The sequence below is a fragment of the Oncorhynchus tshawytscha genome, linkage group LG16, assembly GCF_018296145.1.
Source record: "Oncorhynchus tshawytscha isolate Ot180627B linkage group LG16, Otsh_v2.0, whole genome shotgun sequence".
Taxonomy (NCBI): domain Eukaryota; kingdom Metazoa; phylum Chordata; class Actinopteri; order Salmoniformes; family Salmonidae; genus Oncorhynchus; species Oncorhynchus tshawytscha.
In genome coordinates, this window is record NC_056444.1 from 39,479,652 (window position 1) to 39,499,625 (window position 19,974).

General features: G+C 42.5%; 1 protein-coding gene across 1 annotated transcript in view; it reads left to right on the forward strand.

The window, feature by feature from the left end:
- The first annotated feature begins 650 nt into the window (after positions 1-650).
- Positions 651-19,974, forward strand: part of LOC112215641 (sickle tail protein homolog) — a 72,845-nt gene continuing 53,521 nt past the window's right edge. The window contains exon 1 of the mRNA XM_042299907.1: positions 651-868. Coding sequence (XP_042155841.1) covers positions 755-868 — 114 coding nt within the window. The 5' untranslated portion in view covers positions 651-754. The remainder of the gene's footprint in view (positions 869-19,974) is intronic.

Consider the following 19,974-nt stretch of genomic DNA (forward strand, 5'->3'; position numbering starts at 1 on the left):
ACACACACACACACACTGTGAGAATAAACAGTAAAATAATACTGTCCCAGTTTGTATAAAATAAAAACAAAAGGCGAACTACTTCCAAAACGATGCTACTAAAACTACTAAAACTCTACTAAAACTAAGTGCTCAGATGCATATGATTTCCAGTGGATCAACATTGCTGCTCAGGGGTTGAGAAGAGCTGAAGGATGGGACTAAAAACAAACAAAAGATAACTATTGTAAACTATACTGTGTCCGTAAAATGTATATAGTATGTACAGTGCGTTCGGAAAGTTCAGACCCCTTGACTTTTTCAACATTTTAAGTTACAGCCTTATTCTAAGATATATTACATAGTTTTTTTCCCCTCATCAATTTACACACAATGCCCCATAATGACAAAGCATCATTTTTTACATTTATTTTTAGCAAATGTATAAAAAATAACAAATTTGTTTTTTCCTGCATAGTACATTCTTCGGCGCCACTTCCCTGCCCACTTCCACACCCACCCCCTAAGCCCCTTTTCGGCCCAGGAGAAACCATGCACCCACACACCGTAATAATAGTGCCACAGTACCCGTATGTTGACCCAGCCTCTCTCCCTCTCTCTCCAGAGCAAACCAAAAGCAACCTAAAGGTGACCTCCCCGGAGGACCCCGAATGGGACCCCCACCCGGGCCCAGGACCCCAAAAGTAACAGCAGTCGCAACGTCCCCCGCAGGCACACGTTAGGTGGGGCACGCAGCTCCCGAGAGATCCTGGCCATGCAGCCCTCGGACATGGACAAGAAGAGGGAGGCCTTCCTGGAGCACCTGAAGCAGAAGTACCCTCACCACGCCTCGGCCATCATGGGCCACCAGGAGAGGCTCCGGGAACAGGTTAGTGATGAACAGGTTAGTGACAGTGGAGATATTTCATTACTTATTTTTTACTTGCGTTTCCTACTGGCGGTCTAAACCACCGCCACCAGAATACATGTACCAGTGAAAGCGTGGGACCGAATCCGACCCACTGCTATTCTAGCACACCCTCTCTCATCTCTTCCTACCTTTACTGCCAGTCTTTCACTTGGGCTCTATTGTGACACTTTCCCTAGTTAATCAATTTCTTTGGTTCAAATTATCAATGAATGTGAGACTACTCTTTTACACCTGGGGTGTTACAAGTGATTTGTATTTGTCTTGTTTGGGTCAGGTGACAGTCCAATTGCAACACTATTTCTCCCTGTTTTGCCACAAGTCCATTCCATAAATCATGTTGTCACCTTTTCTTCTCCTTAGTCTGCTCCAAAATTCTTGTTCTTTTGTATTTTGTCTTGTGCAGAAGTGGTAAACATTAGGCTCCGTACTGGGTCGGTTTCCCGGGCACAGATTAAAGCTAGTCTTGGACAAAGAAACATGGTCAATTAATCTCTATCTGGGAAACTGGCCCCCAGTGTTCACATTCAATATTTCACAAATGCTACAAACTTTGCATCTACCATTAGCTGCTTATTGCATGTTGGTCATTGATTAACAATGACCGCTTAATAACCATAGATTCATCATCAGAATCCTCTGCTCACACACAAAAACAGAGTGAGAGTCTTTAGACCAGGTGTGGTAGCCCTTTGGGACTCCGACTGAGAGTCTTTAGACCAGGTGTGGTAGCCCTTTGGGAGAGTCTTTAGACGGCTCCCTGTTTCATCTCTTGCTGCTCATTGGACCCTATGATCACTCTGCAACACAGCTGATGCCTCATTTTGTTTATCTGTCGGCACCAACCTGAAACTCAGGCCCTGTGTGTAGCTAACTGAACTCTCTGCCCATTCATTGCCATTTACCCGTTGTTGTTGTCTTAGCTGTTTACCCGTTGTTGTCTCACCTGTTGTTGTCTGAGCTCTCCCAATCAACACTTGTGATTGACATTAGAGAGAAGCATAAAGCAATGTGCCTTGTATACTGTTGTTTAGGGCAGCTCCCATTGTTTTATTTTACTGCAGAGCCCCTAGTCCTGCTCAACATGCCTCAGATAGCTCCCGTGTCCCACCCCCCCACACATGCGGACACCGCACCTAGCTTAACTGGCGCCTCCAGAGGTGCAACCTCTCTCATCATCACTCAATGCCTCGGTTTACCCCCACTGTGCTCACACCCGACCATACCCTTGTCGGTGCACTATGCCCTGAATCTATCCTACCACACCCAGAAATCTGCTCCTTTTATTCTCTGTTCCCAACGCACTAGACAACCAGTTCTTATAGCCTTCAGCCGTACTCTCATCCTACTCTGTTCCTCTGGTGATGTAGAGGTTGACCCGGGCCCTGCAGCCCCCAGCACCACTCCCATTGCCCAGGTGCTCTCATGTGTTGACTTCTGCAACTGTAAAAGCCTTGGGTTCATGCATGTTATCATCAGAAGCCTCCTCCCTAAGTTTGCTTTATTCACTGCTTTAGCATACTCCGCCAACCCTGATGTCCTAGCCGTGTCTGAACCCTGGCTTAGGAAGGCCACTAAAAGTTCTGAAATTTCCATCCCCAATTACAACATTTTCCATCAAGACAGAACTGCTAAAGGGGCCGGAATTGCAATCTACTGTAGAGATAGCCTGCAGAGTTCTGTCATACTATCCAGGTCTATGCCCAAACAGTTCGAGCTTCTACTTTTAATGATCCATCTCTCCAGAAATAAGTCCCTCACTGTTGCCGCTTGTTATAGACCCCCCTCAGCTCCCAGCTGTGCCCTGGACACCATATGTGAATTGATAGCCCCCCCCATCTATCGTCAGAGTTTGTACTGCTAGGTGACCTAAATTGGGATATGCTTAACACCTCGGCTGTCCTACAATCTAAGCTAGATGCCCTCAAATATCACACAAATTATCAAGGAACCTACCAGGTACAACCTCAAATCCGTAAACATGGGAACCCTCATAGATATCATATTGCCCTCTAAATACACCTCTGCTGTTTTCAACCAGGATCTCAGCAATCACTGCCTCATTGCCTGCGACCACCCCTCATCACTGTCAAACGCTCCCTTAAACACTTCTGCGAGCATGCTTTTCTAATTGACCTGGCCCGGGTATCCTAGAAGGATATTGACCTCATCCCATCAGTAGAGGATGCCTGGTTGTTCTTTAAAAGTGCTTTCCGCACCATCTTAAATAAGCAAGCCCCTTTCAAAGAATGTAGAGCTAAGAACAGATATAGCCCTTGGTTCACTCCAGACTTGACTCTCTTGACCAGCACAAAAACACCCTGTGGCGGACTGCACTAGCATTGAATAGTCCCCGTGATATGCAACTTTTCAGGGAAGTCAGGAACCAATACACACAGTTAGGAAAGCAAAGGCTAGCTTTTTCAAACAGAAATTTGCATCCTGCAGCACTAATTCCAAAAAGTTTTGGGACACTGTAAAGTCCATAGAGAAGAAGAGTATCTCCTCCCAGCTGCCCACTGCACTGAAACTAGGAAACACTGTCACCACTGATAAATCCACGATAATCAAGAATTTCAATAAGCATTTCTCTACAGCTGAGAGTGTGGTAGCCCTTTGGGACTCAGACAGAGTCTTTAGACCAGGTGTGGGAGCCCTTTCCTGGTGTCATTGACCAAAAGCACACTCTTTAGACTCATGGGTGGAATAGTATTAATATTTGTCATAATTCCATAATTTTACGACGAAAATAAAAAAAATTCTATGTCAATTTTCTTTTTTCTTAAAAAACAACAACATTTTTCAGGCTTCTGTGATGTATAATAAAATAGAATACAAAAATAAAAAATAAGTGTAATATTGGAATGCAAACTCAAAACTGAATACATTTCAATTCTACATTTAACATGGTACAGGTGTCTTCTTTTTTAAGCCCATAACCATGTGTGCCAGGTTACTACTTTTGTTTCAAAGTCGATTTGTTTAAGACCACCAAGAAACACTCTGTGGGACGCTGATTCAGCCCACTGCAGTAAAAGGTTCAACATTTTACCCGCAAGCTCAGTCAATATGGCCTGCGGGGTGTTTGAGTAAAAGAAAGAGTGTATACAGTATATATATATATATATATATATATTAGTGATGGGGGAAATATCGATACAGTTACATATCAGAATATTCTTTTTGTGGCAATCTATTGTACTGCATCGTTTCGACAATATCACAACATTATTTTATGCGCTAGTTGGCTGTACCTGCACCACAACTCGAGTATCTTTCCTGCATAGTTTGTTCTCCATCTTCTTTTAAAATAGGGAGCCATATTTGTTTCCAGTACTTTTATTTCTCATGTCTCACTCTTGTCCCTCTGCTGCAGACATACTGTATGGTGAGCAATATGTTTGGACCATGGGAATATCAATAAAATCACAGTATTGATTCACAATACATAATGTATAGACTCGTGAGAATCGCAATACATATCGTATCAGCATCTAAGTATCGTGATCATTTTGTGCTTTTTGGCCTAAATGCAAAGCCCTATGTTTGGAGCAAATCCAACACAGCACATAACTGAGTAACTGCTTCCTAATTTTCAAACATCATGTTATGGGTATGCTTGACATCGGCACATACTGGGGAGTTTTTCGGGATAAAAAAGAAACGGGATAGGGCTAAGCACAGGTAAAATCCTAGAGCAAAACCAAAATCAGTGTGCTTTACACCAGACACTGGCAGAGGAATTCACCCTTCAGCCGGACAATAAACACAAGGCCAAACCTACACTGGAGTTGCTTACCAAGAAGACAGTGGATGTTCCTTACCAAGTTACTTTACAAAAAAATACATCTGCTTGAAATACTATGGCAAGACTTGAAATTTGCTGTCTAGCTATGATCCCCAACATCTTGACAGAGCTTGAAGAGTTTTTAAAAGAATAGTAGGCAACTATTACACAATCCAGGTGTGCAAAGCTCTTAAGAGACTTACCCAAGAAGACTTACAGCTGTAATCGCTACCAAAGGTGTTTCTAACATGTATGGACTCAATTTTAATCCCACTTTGTAACACTTTGTAATGAAATGTGAAGAAATCCAAGGAGTCTGAATACTTTGGCAAGGCACTGTATAGTATCAAGAATTCCAAACGCGGTGGATAGAGGAAAATGTTTTGCACATTTCACGGCGAGCAAATATATAACATTTTAAGTGTGTCCCTCCAGACCTCAGTGATGACTGAATGCAGTTTGACATCCTGTCACGTTCTGACCTTAGTTCTGTTATTATATCTTTGTTTTAGTAGGGTCAGGATGTGAGTTGGGTGGGTTGTCGATGTTCGTTTTTCTATCATTTGGGATTTCTGTGTTCGGCCTAGTATGGTTCTCAATCGGAGGCAGCTGCGAGTCGTTGTCCCTGATTGAGAAACATACTTAGGTAGCCTGGTTTCACTTTTGAGTTGTGGGTGTTTATTTTCTGTTTAGTGTTGTACCTTACAGGACTGTTCGTTGGTTGTTTATTGTTTTGTTTTCAGTGTTCATTAAAATATTTAAAATATGAACACTTACCACCCTGCGCATTGGTCCTCCTCTCTTTCGCTCGACAAAGAACGTTACACATCCCTGCTTTAGACAATGAAGAATGTATGTTGCCGTATCACCCTTGGGGCAACTTGGCCGAGCAGAAGAAGGTTTGGGAGAAGGAGCAGTAGAACCTCAGACCTTTGGTTCACCTGGCCTCTCTGTTTGTGGTTCAGATGAGACAAAAGGGTGTGGTCACCTGCCTTTATAGTCAAAACAATAGAAATAAATGTGAGCCGGGCACTAAGTCATAAGGGTGTACTGGCTGTGCGTGTATGTGTGTGTGTGCATGCGAATTGGTATGCATTCTGCATTTTCTGCCCATTATGATTGATTATCCATGAATAAGATTTTATGAGACAGCAATCATTGCAATTCAAGACAACAAACCTCAACAATTTGAGCAGCAATGTTCATTTTGGGGGGGGGGAGAACAGCTTTAATAATTGGAGATAGATTGTGGCTTCCATGAATGTATTTGTCTGCATCACTTCCAATCCTCCATATATTTTTTTGTAAGTACAGTACCAGTCAAAAGTTTGGACATACCTACTCATTCAAGGGTTTTTCTTTCATTTTACTATTTTCTACATTGTAGAATAATAGTGAAGACATGAAGACAAAACTATGAAATAACACATATGGAATCATGTAGTAACCAAAAAAGTGTTAAAACAAATCAAAATATATTTTCGATTATTCAAAGTAGCCACCCTTTGCCTTGATGACAGCTTTGCACACTCTTCGCATTCTCTCAACCAGCATCACCTGGAATACTTTTCCAACCGTCTTGAAGGTGTTCCCACATATGCTGAGCACTTGTTGACTGCATTTCCTTCACTCTGAGCTTCAACTCATCCCAAACCATCTCAATTGGGTTGAGGTCGGGTGATTGTGAAGGCCAGGTCATTTGATGCAGCACTCCATCACTTTCCTTCTTGGTCAAATAGCCCTTACACAGCCTGGAGGTGTGTTAGGTCATTGTCCTGTTGAAAAACAAATGATAGTCCCACTAAGTGCAAACCAGATGGGATGGTGTATCGCTGCAGAATGCTGTGGTAGCCATGCTGGTTAAGTGTGCCTTGAATTATAAATAAATCCCTGACAGTCACCAGCAAAGCACCCCCACACCATCTCCTCCATGCTTCAAGGTTGGAAACACATGCAGAGATCGTCCGACACGGCGGTTGCAACCAAAAATCGCAAATTTGGACTCATCAGACCAAAGGACAAATTTCCACCGGTCTAATGTCCATTGATCTACAGTTTCTTGGCCCAAGCAAGTCTCTTATTATTGGTGTTCCTTAGTAGTGGTTGCTTTGCAGCAATTCGACCATGAAGGCCTGATTCACGCAGTCTCCTCTGAACAGTTGTTGTTGAGATGTGTCTGTTACTTGTACTCTGTGAAGCATTTGTTTGGGCTGCCATTTCTGAGGCTGGTTACTCTAATGAACTTATCCTCTGCAGCAGAGGTAACTCTGGGTCTTCCTTTTCTGTGGCGGTCCTCATGAGAGCCAGTTTCATCATAACGCTTGATGGTTTTTGCGACTGCACAAATACATTTTTAAAGTTCTTGAAATGTTCCGGATTGTCTGACCTTCATGTCTTAAAGTAATGATGGACTGTCGTTTCTGTTTGCTTTTTCTTTTTTATTAAACCTTTATTTAACTAGGAAAGTCACTAGAGAGCAAATTCTTATTTACAATGAAAGCCTACCCCGGCCAAACCCTGACCCGGGCGATGCTGGACCAATTGTGTGCCACCCTATGGGACTTCCAGTCACGGCCAGTTGTGATACAGCCTGGAATCAAACCAGAAGTGACACCTCAAGCACTGAGATGGAGTGCCTTAGACCGCTGCGTCACTCGGGAGCTGTTCTTGCCATAATATGGACTTGGTCTTTTACCAAATAGGGCTATCTTCTGTATACCACCCCTACCTTGTCACAACACAACTGATTGGCCCAAACACATTAAGAAGGAAAGAAATTCCACAAATTAACTTTTAAAAAAGCACATCTGTAAATTGAGATGAATTCCAGGTGACTAACTCATGAAGCTGTTTGAGAGAATGCCAAGCTGTCATCAAGGCACAGGGTGGCTTCTTTGAAGAAATTCAAATAGAAAATAAATGTTGATTTGTTTAACACTTTTTTTGTTACTACATGATTCCATATGTGTTAGTTCATAGTTTTTCTTCACTATAATTCTACAATGTAGAAAATAATACATATCAAGAAAAACCCTTGAATGAGTAAGCTTCTCCAAACTTTTGACTGGTACGGTATAGATAATATATATACTGTATATATTTTTTAATATATTTTCCTTTATTATTTTCCCCTAACTCTACCATCCCTCCCCTAATTGGAGTAAACTAATGAACAACAACTCTTGGGCTTCTACTTCCAGCTTATACAGTGCATTCGGGAAATATTCAGACCCCTTGACTTGTTACATTACAGCCTTATTCTAAAATGTATTAAATACATGTTTTTCCTCATCGATCTACACACAATATCCCATAATGACAAAGGGAAAACAGGTTTTAAGAAGTATTAGCAAATTTATGAAATATTAAAAACAGAAATACCTTATTTACATAGCTATTCAGACCCTTTGCTATGAGACTCGAAATTGTGCTCAGGTGCATCCTGTTTACATTGATCATCCTTGAGATGTTTCTACAACTTGATTGGAGTCCACCTGTGGTAAATTAAATTGATTGGACATGATTTGGAAAGGCAAACACATGTCTATATAAGGTCCCACAGTAGACAGTGCATGTCAGAGCAAAAAAACAAACAAGCCATGAGTTTGAAGGAATTGCCAGTAGAGCTCCGAGACAGGATTTTGTCAAGACACAGATCTTGGGACGGGTACTAAAATATTTCTGCAGCATTGAAGGTCCCCAAGAATACAGTGTCCTCCATCATTCTTAAATGGAAAAATTTTGGAACCACCGAGACTCTTCCTAGAGCTGGCCGTCCAGCCAAACTGAGCAATCAGGAGAAAGGGGCCTTGGTCAGGGAGGTGCCCAAGAAACCGATGGTCACTCTGACAGAGCTCCAGAGATCCTCTGCAGAGATGGGAAAACCTTCCAGAAGGACAACCATCTCTGCAGCACTCCAACAATCAGGCCTTTATGGTAGATTGGCCAGATGGAAGCCACTCCTCAGTAAAAGGCACACGACAGCCTGCTTGGAGTTGGCCAAAAGGCACCAAAAGACTCTCAGACCATGAGCAACAAGATTCTCTGGTCTGATGAAACCAAGATTGAACTCTGAATTCCAAGCATCACGTCTGGAGGAAACCTTGCGCCATCCCTATGGTGAATTATGGTGGTGGCAGCATGTTGTGGGGATGTTTTTCAGCGGCAGGGACTGGGAGACTAGTCAGAATCGAGGGAAAGATGAACGGAGCAAAGTACAGAGAGCTCCTTGATGAAAACCTGCTCCAGAGCGCTCAGGACCTCAGACTGGGGTGAAGGTTCACCTTCCAACAGGACAACAACCCTAAGCACACAGCTAAGACAACGCAGGAGTGGCTTTGGGACAAGTCTCTGAATGTCCTTGATTGGCGAGCCGGACTTGACCCCAATCGAACATCTCTGGAGAGACCTGAAAATAGCTTTGCAGCGACGCTTACCATCCAACCTGACAGAGCTTGAGAGCATCTGCAGAGACAAATGAGAAAAACTTCCCAAATACATGTGTGCCAAGCTTGTAGCATCATACCCAAGACGACTCGACACTGCCAAAGGTGCTTCAACAAAGTACTGAGTAAAGGCAATGAATACTTATGTAAATGTGATATCTGTTTTTTATTTTTAATACATTTGCAAACATTTCTAACAACCTGGTTTTGCTTTGTCATGATGGGGTATTGTGCGTAAATTGAAGAGAGGGGAACAAAAACTATTGAATCAATTTTAGAATAAGGCAGTAATTTAACAAAATGTGGAAAAAGTCAAGGGGTCTGAATCCTTTCCGAATGCACTGTACATACTATATACATTTGACATTTTACGGACACAGTATAGTTTACAATAGTTATATTTAGTTTGTTTTTAGTCCCATCCTTCAGCTCTACTCAACCCCTGGGCAGCAATGTTGATCCACTGGAAATCATATGCATCTGAGCACTTAGTTTTGGTCGCTATTTAGTAGCTTATTTTTAGAAGTAGTTTGCCTTTGTTTTTATATTAGGGTTAAGGTTACAATACTGGGACAGGTGTGTGTGTGTGTCATTGAGGGGGTGAGTGAGAGCGAAGCCTAATATAGATTTCAGCAACACGAGGCTAGTTGCCTATCTACAGATGTAAGATCTTAATTTGAGCCAGTTTGCGACAACAGAAAAATAATCCTGCAGCAGGAACTGGGAATTATAATTAATGGACATTTTTCACAAGGGAAAATTAAGTCTGAAATTTCAAAGTCGAAACTTCAGAAATCTTTTTATACCTCAAATGCACTACAACTTTTACATTTAACAGGGCGATCAAATTAAGACCCTACATTGCATATATTGTATATTAACTTAAAATAGGAAAGGAAACACATTCACTATATTAACTTAAAATAGGAAAGGAAACACATTTTTAGATATTGCAGTCATACAGGTAAATTCAGCTTTGAAATGGGTGGAGTTAAAGTTATTTTGAAGACTCATGATGTTACCGCTTGAGAGGCTCAGTTTTCATGTAGGTGCCTGTTCGAGTCGAGAGAGTGGAGCTCGTATGTAAATGAAATAACGTAAGAACTCACTGAAGTTGCATGGAAAGAGGATTGCTCGAACTCATGGCTCTTTCTCACCTATCTGAATTCTTCATGGAAATACAAATAATCACATTCTGACAAAGGCACCAATAAACGTTCGTCTTCGCAGTTTGAACAAAGGTAGGCTATTCATTCTCTTTCATGTTTTGTGCGCGTTTCTTCGCATTCGTAGATCAATTCAAACATGCGGCCGTGCACTGTACCTCTTGAAACGGGCATGTTATGCGAATACCGTAGAATCTATGAATGCGCTCATTTAGCAATAGTTTGTATTCTAATGTTATTTTATCTGAACCGTGGTGCATACTCGAACCAAGACAAGGAATGGTGGGTTATCAGGTGCTCACACGGGGGCGGAATCGGATGTTGAAAAAGTTGGCACTTGAGTTTTATAATAAAGCTGGAACAAGCAATTTTCTGACGTTCTATTTTGGTTTTGTATTAATCATATTCATGCAAATGCAGGCTACGGAATTAATATTGTGGTGCGCTGGAGTTTCTCAATACCTTTATAACCGCAAGAGACGTGAGATCGGCATCAGGCGGGCTGATATTGAATTGCTAAACACTGAGTGTACAAAACATTAGGAACTCTTACTCTTTCCATGAGACTGACCAGGTGAAAACTATGATCCCTTATTGATGTCATCAGTTAAATCAGTGTAGATTAAGGGGAGGAGACCGGTTAAATAATGATTTTTAAGTCTTGTGTATGTGCCATTCAGCGGGTGAATGTGCAAGGCAACATATTTAAGTGCTTTTGAACGGGGTAGGTGCCCAGCCTGGTCTCATAGACTAGACGTAACATAGAACATGTATATCCGGAAAAGCGAATTTAATATGTTATGTTACGTTTGGTACAGCAAACTTAACATGTGTAAATATTTGTATGAACATTAACACAAGGCCATACATGAATCTTTCACAAATCACCATCACTAGCCATAGTCATATGTACTAATGAGCTACCATCCCTACATATTAATTAGTGCTAAAAGAGGCCATTTTTGTCCAATACCGATATATTCCTTGCCAAAAAACCTAACCTAATATTTAACATTTTAGCGGCCTTCTAGTACAGTTAAATAGTTGAAACACACACACACTGACCAAAAAGTTGTTTTGTTGGCATTTACATATGTCCCCATTAGTCCCCATCTATTTATTTCACTTACTTGCTGTTTTAATTGTTCATATGTTCAGTCGTTTCATTCTCAACCAGGATTTCATCATTACATGTCAAGCAGTGAACTTTCAGCTCTGTCTGTCCGTGGCCTCTTCCGTCGTGGGTCCTCTTCCACGCCGCGCACTGATCACTGTGTCCTTTTCCATCATGTCCAGCTGTGTCTGTAACATTTCATGTAAACCTTGTCTGCATCGAAGTAGTAATGAGCATGGTGGCGACACAGTAAAGAGGCTCAGAGAGAATGCCACCGAATCGCTTGTTCACAGCCTCTAGTACAGTACTTTTGCAAGTTTTGATCCCACGGTCTGTGTCGGCAGTTTTGTTGAGCAGGCGTTTCAATGCCATGACAGAGGCTATCACGTCTGCTGCAGACGCAGTTGATGAGCTTAGTTCTCGAGTCCGTTTGGTCGAATGGAGCTGGGAGTGTGTTCATGTTTCCAAGTTTCAAACATTTTCTCAAATGCCATTGAAATGGCAGCAGCGGTATGAGCACCAGCACATTCTTGAGTGCGCACTACGGCTTTCCTCAGTACGAAATCCTCGTCGACCCACTCTGCTGTCAGACTCCGCATGCTCACGGGGATGACATTGCTGGTCCAAATGTCAGCCGTGAAGCTAATAGCAGTGACGCCCATAGTAAGTAGCTCACGGATGTGCGTTTCAACAATACTGTGTGACTCCGGTAGGACAACATCTGAAAAATAGCGGCTACTTGGTTAGTGTGTACCGGGGCTCGAGGTGCTCGACCAGTCGGCGAAAGCTAACCTCGTCCATGACGGAGAACGGTTGGTTGTCAAGGGCAATGAATTCTATTATCTTGGCGTTAATGGATTTCACCTTTTTGAGTTGTCTCGCTGAAACGTTCTTACTCTTTCAAATGACTGCTCGACTTGAACTTGTTTAGTTGTTGGAAGTGTGCCCTTAGTTTTTTTTACTGCTTTTGTACTAAGTAGTCACTGAACGTCTGGGGGCGATGCACTTTCAAATGAGTAATTAGGTTTGGGGGATTGAAAGATTTCACTTTCTCCCCTCCTCGGGAAATAACAGCAGCACAAATGTTGCTTATAGCCTTTTGGTTATCTTCCTTTGAAACTTCAAAATAGATCAACATAGCAGACATTGTGGGCTAGGTTAGGAATTCTGTGATGTACGTGTGCGCACTGTCTTTTTCGTGGCGTCATTACTTCATCTACCTACATTTATATAGGTACACACGTCAGCTTTGACATCGGTTTTGACATCGGCGTAAAACTAGACATCGGGCCGATGTTGGCATTTTTAGATAATATCGTCCAATTCCGATATGCTTACCGATTTTATATCGTGCATCCCAACCACAAACCCTCTCATTCATCAACTATCACATCACAACTCTACCTTAGTCCGACATTTTACTGTTGTTCCGAAAAGCAGAGCAGACTAGAAAAATCACTAGCAGAGTGAAAAGCCACTAAGGCCATTCTCTCCCACACTACTGTTGTCACGTCGTTGTCACATCGTTGTCCGGACAAGAAGAGCCTCAACCGTGGCTACGGTGCGGGATAGCCAAGCTGCAAGCACATACTTTGTACTCTCACTTTGGGTTGAGATTTCACAGGAGGGCCTTTTTTCAAGGTTAAACAGCGGTCAGGAAGATACCTCTCTGTGCACAGTGGAAGTGGATAACCCCTTACCGAATGACTCGCACTCAATTTCTCTCTCGCTCTCTGATTCCCAACAAAACCTTGAGGGGTTTAATTTCCTCCTACTCATCCGGACTTTTAAAGACCTAGATCCAAGGGAGATGAGATAGCTGCCCACGGCCCCGTCCTCTCCTCTGGGTGTTGGACGAGCACGCTTAACCACTCCTCTCCCCTCCCCACACACTCCCATGCAAACACACACACACACACACACACGCAGACAAACACACACACACACACACACACACCCTTCTCCCCATGAGGGAGCTGAGCTGTGACATGGCTGGCCACGGCTGGCCTGGTCCTCAGTGTGAGGGATAACAGCCGCCATGTTAAGACAGCTGTGTGGGCAGCCAGGCCTGGCCGCTCTACGTTATGTGATACACTGGATGGTTCTGACACAGTCGCAAGGTGGACACAAAATGACGTAGACGCAGATGCGAGGGGGGTTACATTACAGGTGGACACAAAATGACTTAGACGTAGATGCGAGGGGGGTTACATTACAGGTGGACACAAAATTACTTGGACACAGTTGCGTGGTGGACACATTGTGATTAGTAACCCCCTCTATTTCCTTATGGATTGTTTTTGGTGGCAAAATAAACACTGTGGACAGCCTCTTGTGTGGCATGGTCTGCGGCACTAACCACTAGACCACACAGGCCAGGGTCTGTATATTTTCTTTGGAAGCTCCATGGGTTTGCCACCTGTCACATTTGAGAATCACAATCCATAGAACTCATTGAGTGACTCATACCAGTGAGTATATCTTCTCCCTTCCCTCAGAGACTTGTGAAAGACTTTATTCAATGTTTGCAACATTTGGCCGATCCCTTGCATACCTCTCTCCCCAGGCTTCTGGCCCAGCTACACTGTTATTCCTTAACTCCAAGGTCACCTAGATAACAGTGGCACAGTGAGAAGCAGCTCTCTCTCTCCCTGGCTGGAATTTGCGATCATCCACTGAAAGCGAAATAAATGCTTCCATTTTTTTTACTTTAACTCTAACACGAACAGCATGCAGGAAAAAGTTGAACTGTGATTTTATTCACTCGGGGATTTTCAGAGTTGGAGTGTGTACTATGTTCTTCAGATGTTTTATTGCTGTGTTACATATTTAATAACGTGAATGTACGGTCAACAGAGATGATGTAATAGTTTGGAATCTAGGTCCCTTACAGAAGTCTTACATGATTGCAAGTCTACTATGCTGTAATGCTAAGTTCGTTATGACACTGAAATGTCAACGGACTGGTTAAAACCAACCATATTGTATATATATTTTGACTTTCTCCCCAAAGCTTAGAATGAGAGAATTCTTATCCCTCCAAACCCTATAACTGAGATACTGTGGTATTTTCATAAAGAGACATGTCATGGCTCTAATTCCTGTGTGTCTCAATTCACACAATCACCTCGGTGTAGCAGGTGTCTGTCCAGACATCTGTTTTTAATCAGCCCCTCTCAGCAGTCTCAACGGCTGTCAGAACAGGAGGCAGGAGCTGAGGCTATTTAATGGTTTCTGCTCAGGTCCTCTCCAGCCACTCCTCCCCAAGTGCCGCCTTCAGATCAGAATGACTCCTCGGACTGAAACAAACGACAGCCGCAGGGCTTGAGGAGTTAACGACAGACACGTGCAGACCTGCCATCCCGGCAGGTGGAGGGTGTTAAAGTGGGGCCTGGAGGTTGGGGCTGGAGGTTTGGGGTTGATGGGATGCTGAGGGGACAAGTGACCCATAGATTGGCGCCGTGCCTGGGGTTTAATCCTGAGGGAAAGGGGGGTGACGGGGGCGGACAGGATGAGGGCTAATGGAATAAGCCTTTTTGACAGAACCAGACCTGATAACACCCCTAGACAGACAAGTCTTTACACACACAAGTCTCACAATGCACACATGGAAATCAGAGTAGTTCAGCTAATCTGGCCAGCTAATCTTCTGATGTAGCAGGATTCTCTGGTATGATACACAACAGCATTGTTTGCAGAGGCGTAGTTAACTTACAACACAAGTCTGAGTCACACTGGAAGTCAACATATAATTGTTGTTATTAGACAGGTTTTTTGTTCTGATTCACCTCTGTCAGAATCGCTGATAACTGACATTTTATTTCACCTTTAATTAACCAGGTAGGCTAGTTGAGAACTTGTTCTTCATTTACAACTGCAACCTGGCAAAGCAGTGCCACATAAACAACAACACAGAGTTACACATGGAATAAACAAGTGTACAGCCAATAACACAATAGGGGAAAAAAGAGTCTATATACAGTGTGTGCAAATGGCATGAGGAGTTAATGCAATAAATAGGCCATAATAGCGAAGTAATTACAATTTTAGAAAAATAACACTGGAGTGATAGATGTGTAGATAATGATGTGTAAGTAGAAATAATTGTGTGCAAAAGAGCAGAAAAGTAAATAAAAACAATATGGGGATGAGGTAGGTAGATTGGATGGGCTATTTACAGATGGGCTATGTACAGCTGCAGTGATCGGTTGGCTGCTCAGATAGCTGATGTTTAAAGTTAGTGAGGGAAATATAAGTCTCCAGCTTCAGCGATTTTTGTAATTCGTTCCAGTCATTGGCAGCAGAGAACTGGAAGGAAATGTGGCCAAGGAGTTGTTTGCTTTGGGGATGACCAGTGAGAAATACCTGCTGGAACGGGTGCTATGGGTGGGTGTTATCGTGACCAGTGAGCTGAGATAAGGCAGAGCTTTACCTAGCAAAGACTTATAGATGATCTGGAGCCAGTGGGTCTGGCGACGAATATGTAGCGAGGGCCAGCCGATGAGAGCATACAGGTCACAGTGGTGGGTGGTATATGAGGCTTTGATGACAAAACAGATGGCACTGTGAAAGACTGCATCCAGTTTCCTGAGTAGAGTGTTTGAGGCTATTTTGTAAATGACATCGTCGAGGATCGGTAGGATAGTCAGCTTTACGAGGGTATGTTTGGCGGCGTGAGTGAAGGAGGCTTTGTTGTGAAATAGGAAGCCAATTCTAGATTTAGTTTTGGATTGAGAGTAGTGATGCTAGTCGGGCGGGTGCGAACGGTTGACAAGCATGCATTGAGTTTGAATTGCGTTTAACAGCAGTTGGAGGCCACGGAACGAGTGTTGTATGGCATTGAAGCTCGTTTGGAGGTTTTTTAACACAGTGTCCAAAGAAGGGCCAGATGTATACAGAATAGTGTCGTCTGCGTGGAGGTGGATCAGGGAATCACCCGTAGCAAGAGCGACATCGTTGATATATACAGAGAAAAGAGTTGGCCCGAGAATTGAACCCTGTGGTACCCCCATAGAGACTGCCAGAGGTCCGTACAACAGGCCCTCCAATTTGACACACTGAACTCTATCCGAGAAGTAGTTGGTGAACCAGGCGAGGCAGTCATTTGAGAAACCAAGGCTGTTGAGTCTGCCGATAAGAATACGGTGATTGACAGAGTCGAAAGCCTTGGCCAGGTCGATGAAGTCTGCTGCAGGGTACTGTCTTTTATCGATTGCGGTTATGATATCGTTTAGTACCTTGAGCGTGACTGAGGTGCACCCGTGACTAGCTCGGAAACCGGATTGCACAGAGGAGAAGTTACAATGGGATTCGAAATGGTCAGTCTTCTTGTGGAGTGCAACGAGAGGGTGGCAGGTCATTATTGCATTCGACTAGTTAACTGTAAGATTGGTTCCCCCGAGCCGACAATTGGAAAATCTGTCGTTCTGCCCCTGAACGAGACAGTTAAACCCACCATTCCTAGGCCGTCATTGATAATAAGAATGTGTTCTTAACTGACTTGCCTAGTTAAATAAAGATTAAATAAAGGTGTAAAAAAATCAGATTGTTATGAACTTGAAATCGACCCTAATAATTGGATATTCCGATTAATCGGTCAACCTCTACACACAACAGTTCCATGATGACTGAAACACAACCGTGGGATGAATGAGTGACACATTTCCGGCCAAGAGCGGTCCATTTAAAATGAATTAATTCTACCCTTTCCCTGCAAGTGTCATCAGAAATGTCCACTTTATTTGAGGGCTGAGGGGAGAGGGTATCTTTTTTTAATTGTTTGGATTTAGAGGTCGACCGATTTTTTTAATTTTTAATTTTTTTATTATTATTATTATTATTATTATTTTTTTTTTTCATTTTTCGATACCGATTATTGGAGGACCAAAAAAAGCCGATACCATAATTAATCGGCAGAATTTATTTTCCATTTTATTTTTATTTTTTATTATTTTTTCAAGGTTTTTTTTTGTAATAATGACAATTACAACAATACTGAATGAACAATGAACACTTTTATTTAACTTCATATAATACATAAATAAAATCTATTTAGTCTCAAATAAATAATGAAACATGCTCAATTTGGTTTAAATAATGCGAAAACACAGTGTTGGAGAAGAAAGTAAAAGTGGAATATGTGCCATGTAAAAAGCTACCCTTTAAGTTCCTTGCTCATAACATGAGAACATATGAAAGCAGGTGGTTCAATATTCCCAGTTCTTCAATATTCCCGGTTAAGAAGTTTTAGGTTATAGGTATTACAGTGAGGGGAAAAAAGTATTTGATCCCCTGCTGATTTTGTACGTTTGCCCACTGACGAAGAAATGATCAGTCTATAATTTAAATGGTAGGTTCATTTGAACAGTGAGAGACAGAATAACAACAAAAAAATCCAGAAAAACGCATGTCAAAAATGTTATAAATTGATTTGCATTTTAATGAGGGAAACAAGTATTTGACCTGCAAAGCATGACTTAGTACTTGGTGGCAAAACCCTTGTTGGCAATCAGAGGTCAGACGTTTCTTGTAGTTGGCTACCAGGTTTGCACACATCTCAGGAGGGATTTTGTCCCACTCCTCTTTGCAGATCTTCTCCAAGTCATTAAGTTTTCGAGGCTGACGTTTGGCAACTCGAACCTTCAGCTCCCTACTTTATTGGGCAATGCTGTTATTTGTTTACGTTGTGTTTGAGTTCATATTTCGTTCCCAATCTCATATGGATGAATGAGTCATGTTTTGGATACTGGCTGAGCACCAGTATCAGTTGTCACTGGAGAAGATCTGTCTGTCGATTACAGGTTCTCTCTACAGCAGGGTGTGTGTGTGTGTGTGAGAGAGAAAGAGCTTGAGTCGTGAGTTTAGTGTACTGTAATATCAGCGTGTGTGTGCTGGAGTTGTGAGTGTAGTGCGGTGTAGTATCTGATATAACTGATATAGTCAAAGAAAAAACAATGCTGGGGTCAATGGTGCGCGAGGAGCATGCACGTAAAGGTCAAAGAAGACAGGAACAGATGGAGGAGAGTGATAGGAGGGCATGATGATGATGGGCAACTGTAGAGTTGAAAGAGGTGATATTGTCCCTATTTGCATGGGTCAATCAAACAAATCCAGGTCTGATAAGATTGTCTGAACCTTGTGTGTTGCTGTGCGTGTGTGTGTGCATGCTGGGATTACAGGAGGTAAAAACGCACATGAAAGAGAGATGAACATTTGCTTAAGTAATGTCAAATCTAATGAAAAGTTCCGTGTGTGACTAAGAGTGTGTTTGTGTGAATGTGTGTGTTTGTTTGTGCCGCTGTGTTGCACGCCCACCCCTCCCTCTCCTTTGGGAGGTGGAGGATCATTTGGTGTGGGTAGAGTAAAGGGGTGTGAGTGGTCCCCAGTAAGCGTTCACTAGACACTTTAATAATGGGGATCAGGGCCCTGCGACTCTGAAGAAACTACACCTCGCCTCTGTCCCAAATGGCACCCTATTCCATTTATGGGTGGACTACTTTTGACCTTTGGGCCCTGGTCAAAAGTAGAGCACTACATAGGGAGTAGGGTGCCATTTTGCGGACACACCCATTGTGACTTACTCTCAGACGTTAACTTAACTGTGAGAGAATGTGGGAGATGTGATGCTAAGAAGACTTTACTTAAGATATTACTTAAGTAACAGGTGGTATCTCACATTTCTTGTTACCTTCTCCCATTTCTTCGCTATGATGTATTATATTCAGACAGAGATGGGGAAAGAACTATCTTGTTACAATTACAAAATGTTACCAATGGATCAAAATAAAATACAAAACACTATTTTGTATTTGTTTTTTTATTTTTATTCTTTGAAATACAAAATATATTTAACTGCACGCCTTCACAACAACCACATTCTTATTAACAACAACTCTGGATAAGAGGGTCTGCTAAACGACCAAAATGTACAAATGAACAATTACAAAGCACACTGGGTCCATATTATTTTAAAGAAGTATTTAAATATGTATTTCAAATCCATGTAACAGAAATTGTGTGTGTGTGTGTGTGTGTGTGTGTGTGTGTGTGTGAGACCTGAGAGAAGAAGCAGCTCCGTGGGTTAGTGGACAGATAAGGATTCCTTTTATTCTCTGAGAACTTCTTACCACAGGCTCGGGAGCCATATTCTCATCTTCACAATCATCAGATATACACAGAGTGGCTCAAATTAGACCTGACTGTTATACAGGCCGGGACAAACTCTCTGGAAGAGAGTGTGTTCTCTCTCTGTGTGTGTGCGGGTGTGGATCCCCGTAGAATGAAACCCAGCAGAGCTGTTATTATGGGAAAGCCGGAAGCGTCAGAAGGGATAAATCATACTCAGAGTACTAATGTTATGACATTAAAGAACAAGTCTAGACAGGACGTGATGCCAGAGCTCTGTCAGCAAATACTTTGTGTGTGGACAGGACAGTAATGGGTAAATGATCTGTTAAGACCTGGGTAGCCCAGACCTGTTAAACTCAATCCCAAAATTGCATGACAGTTACAGGCACCAGCACAAAACAGAACCAGTAAAGCAAGCGTGCAAGGTA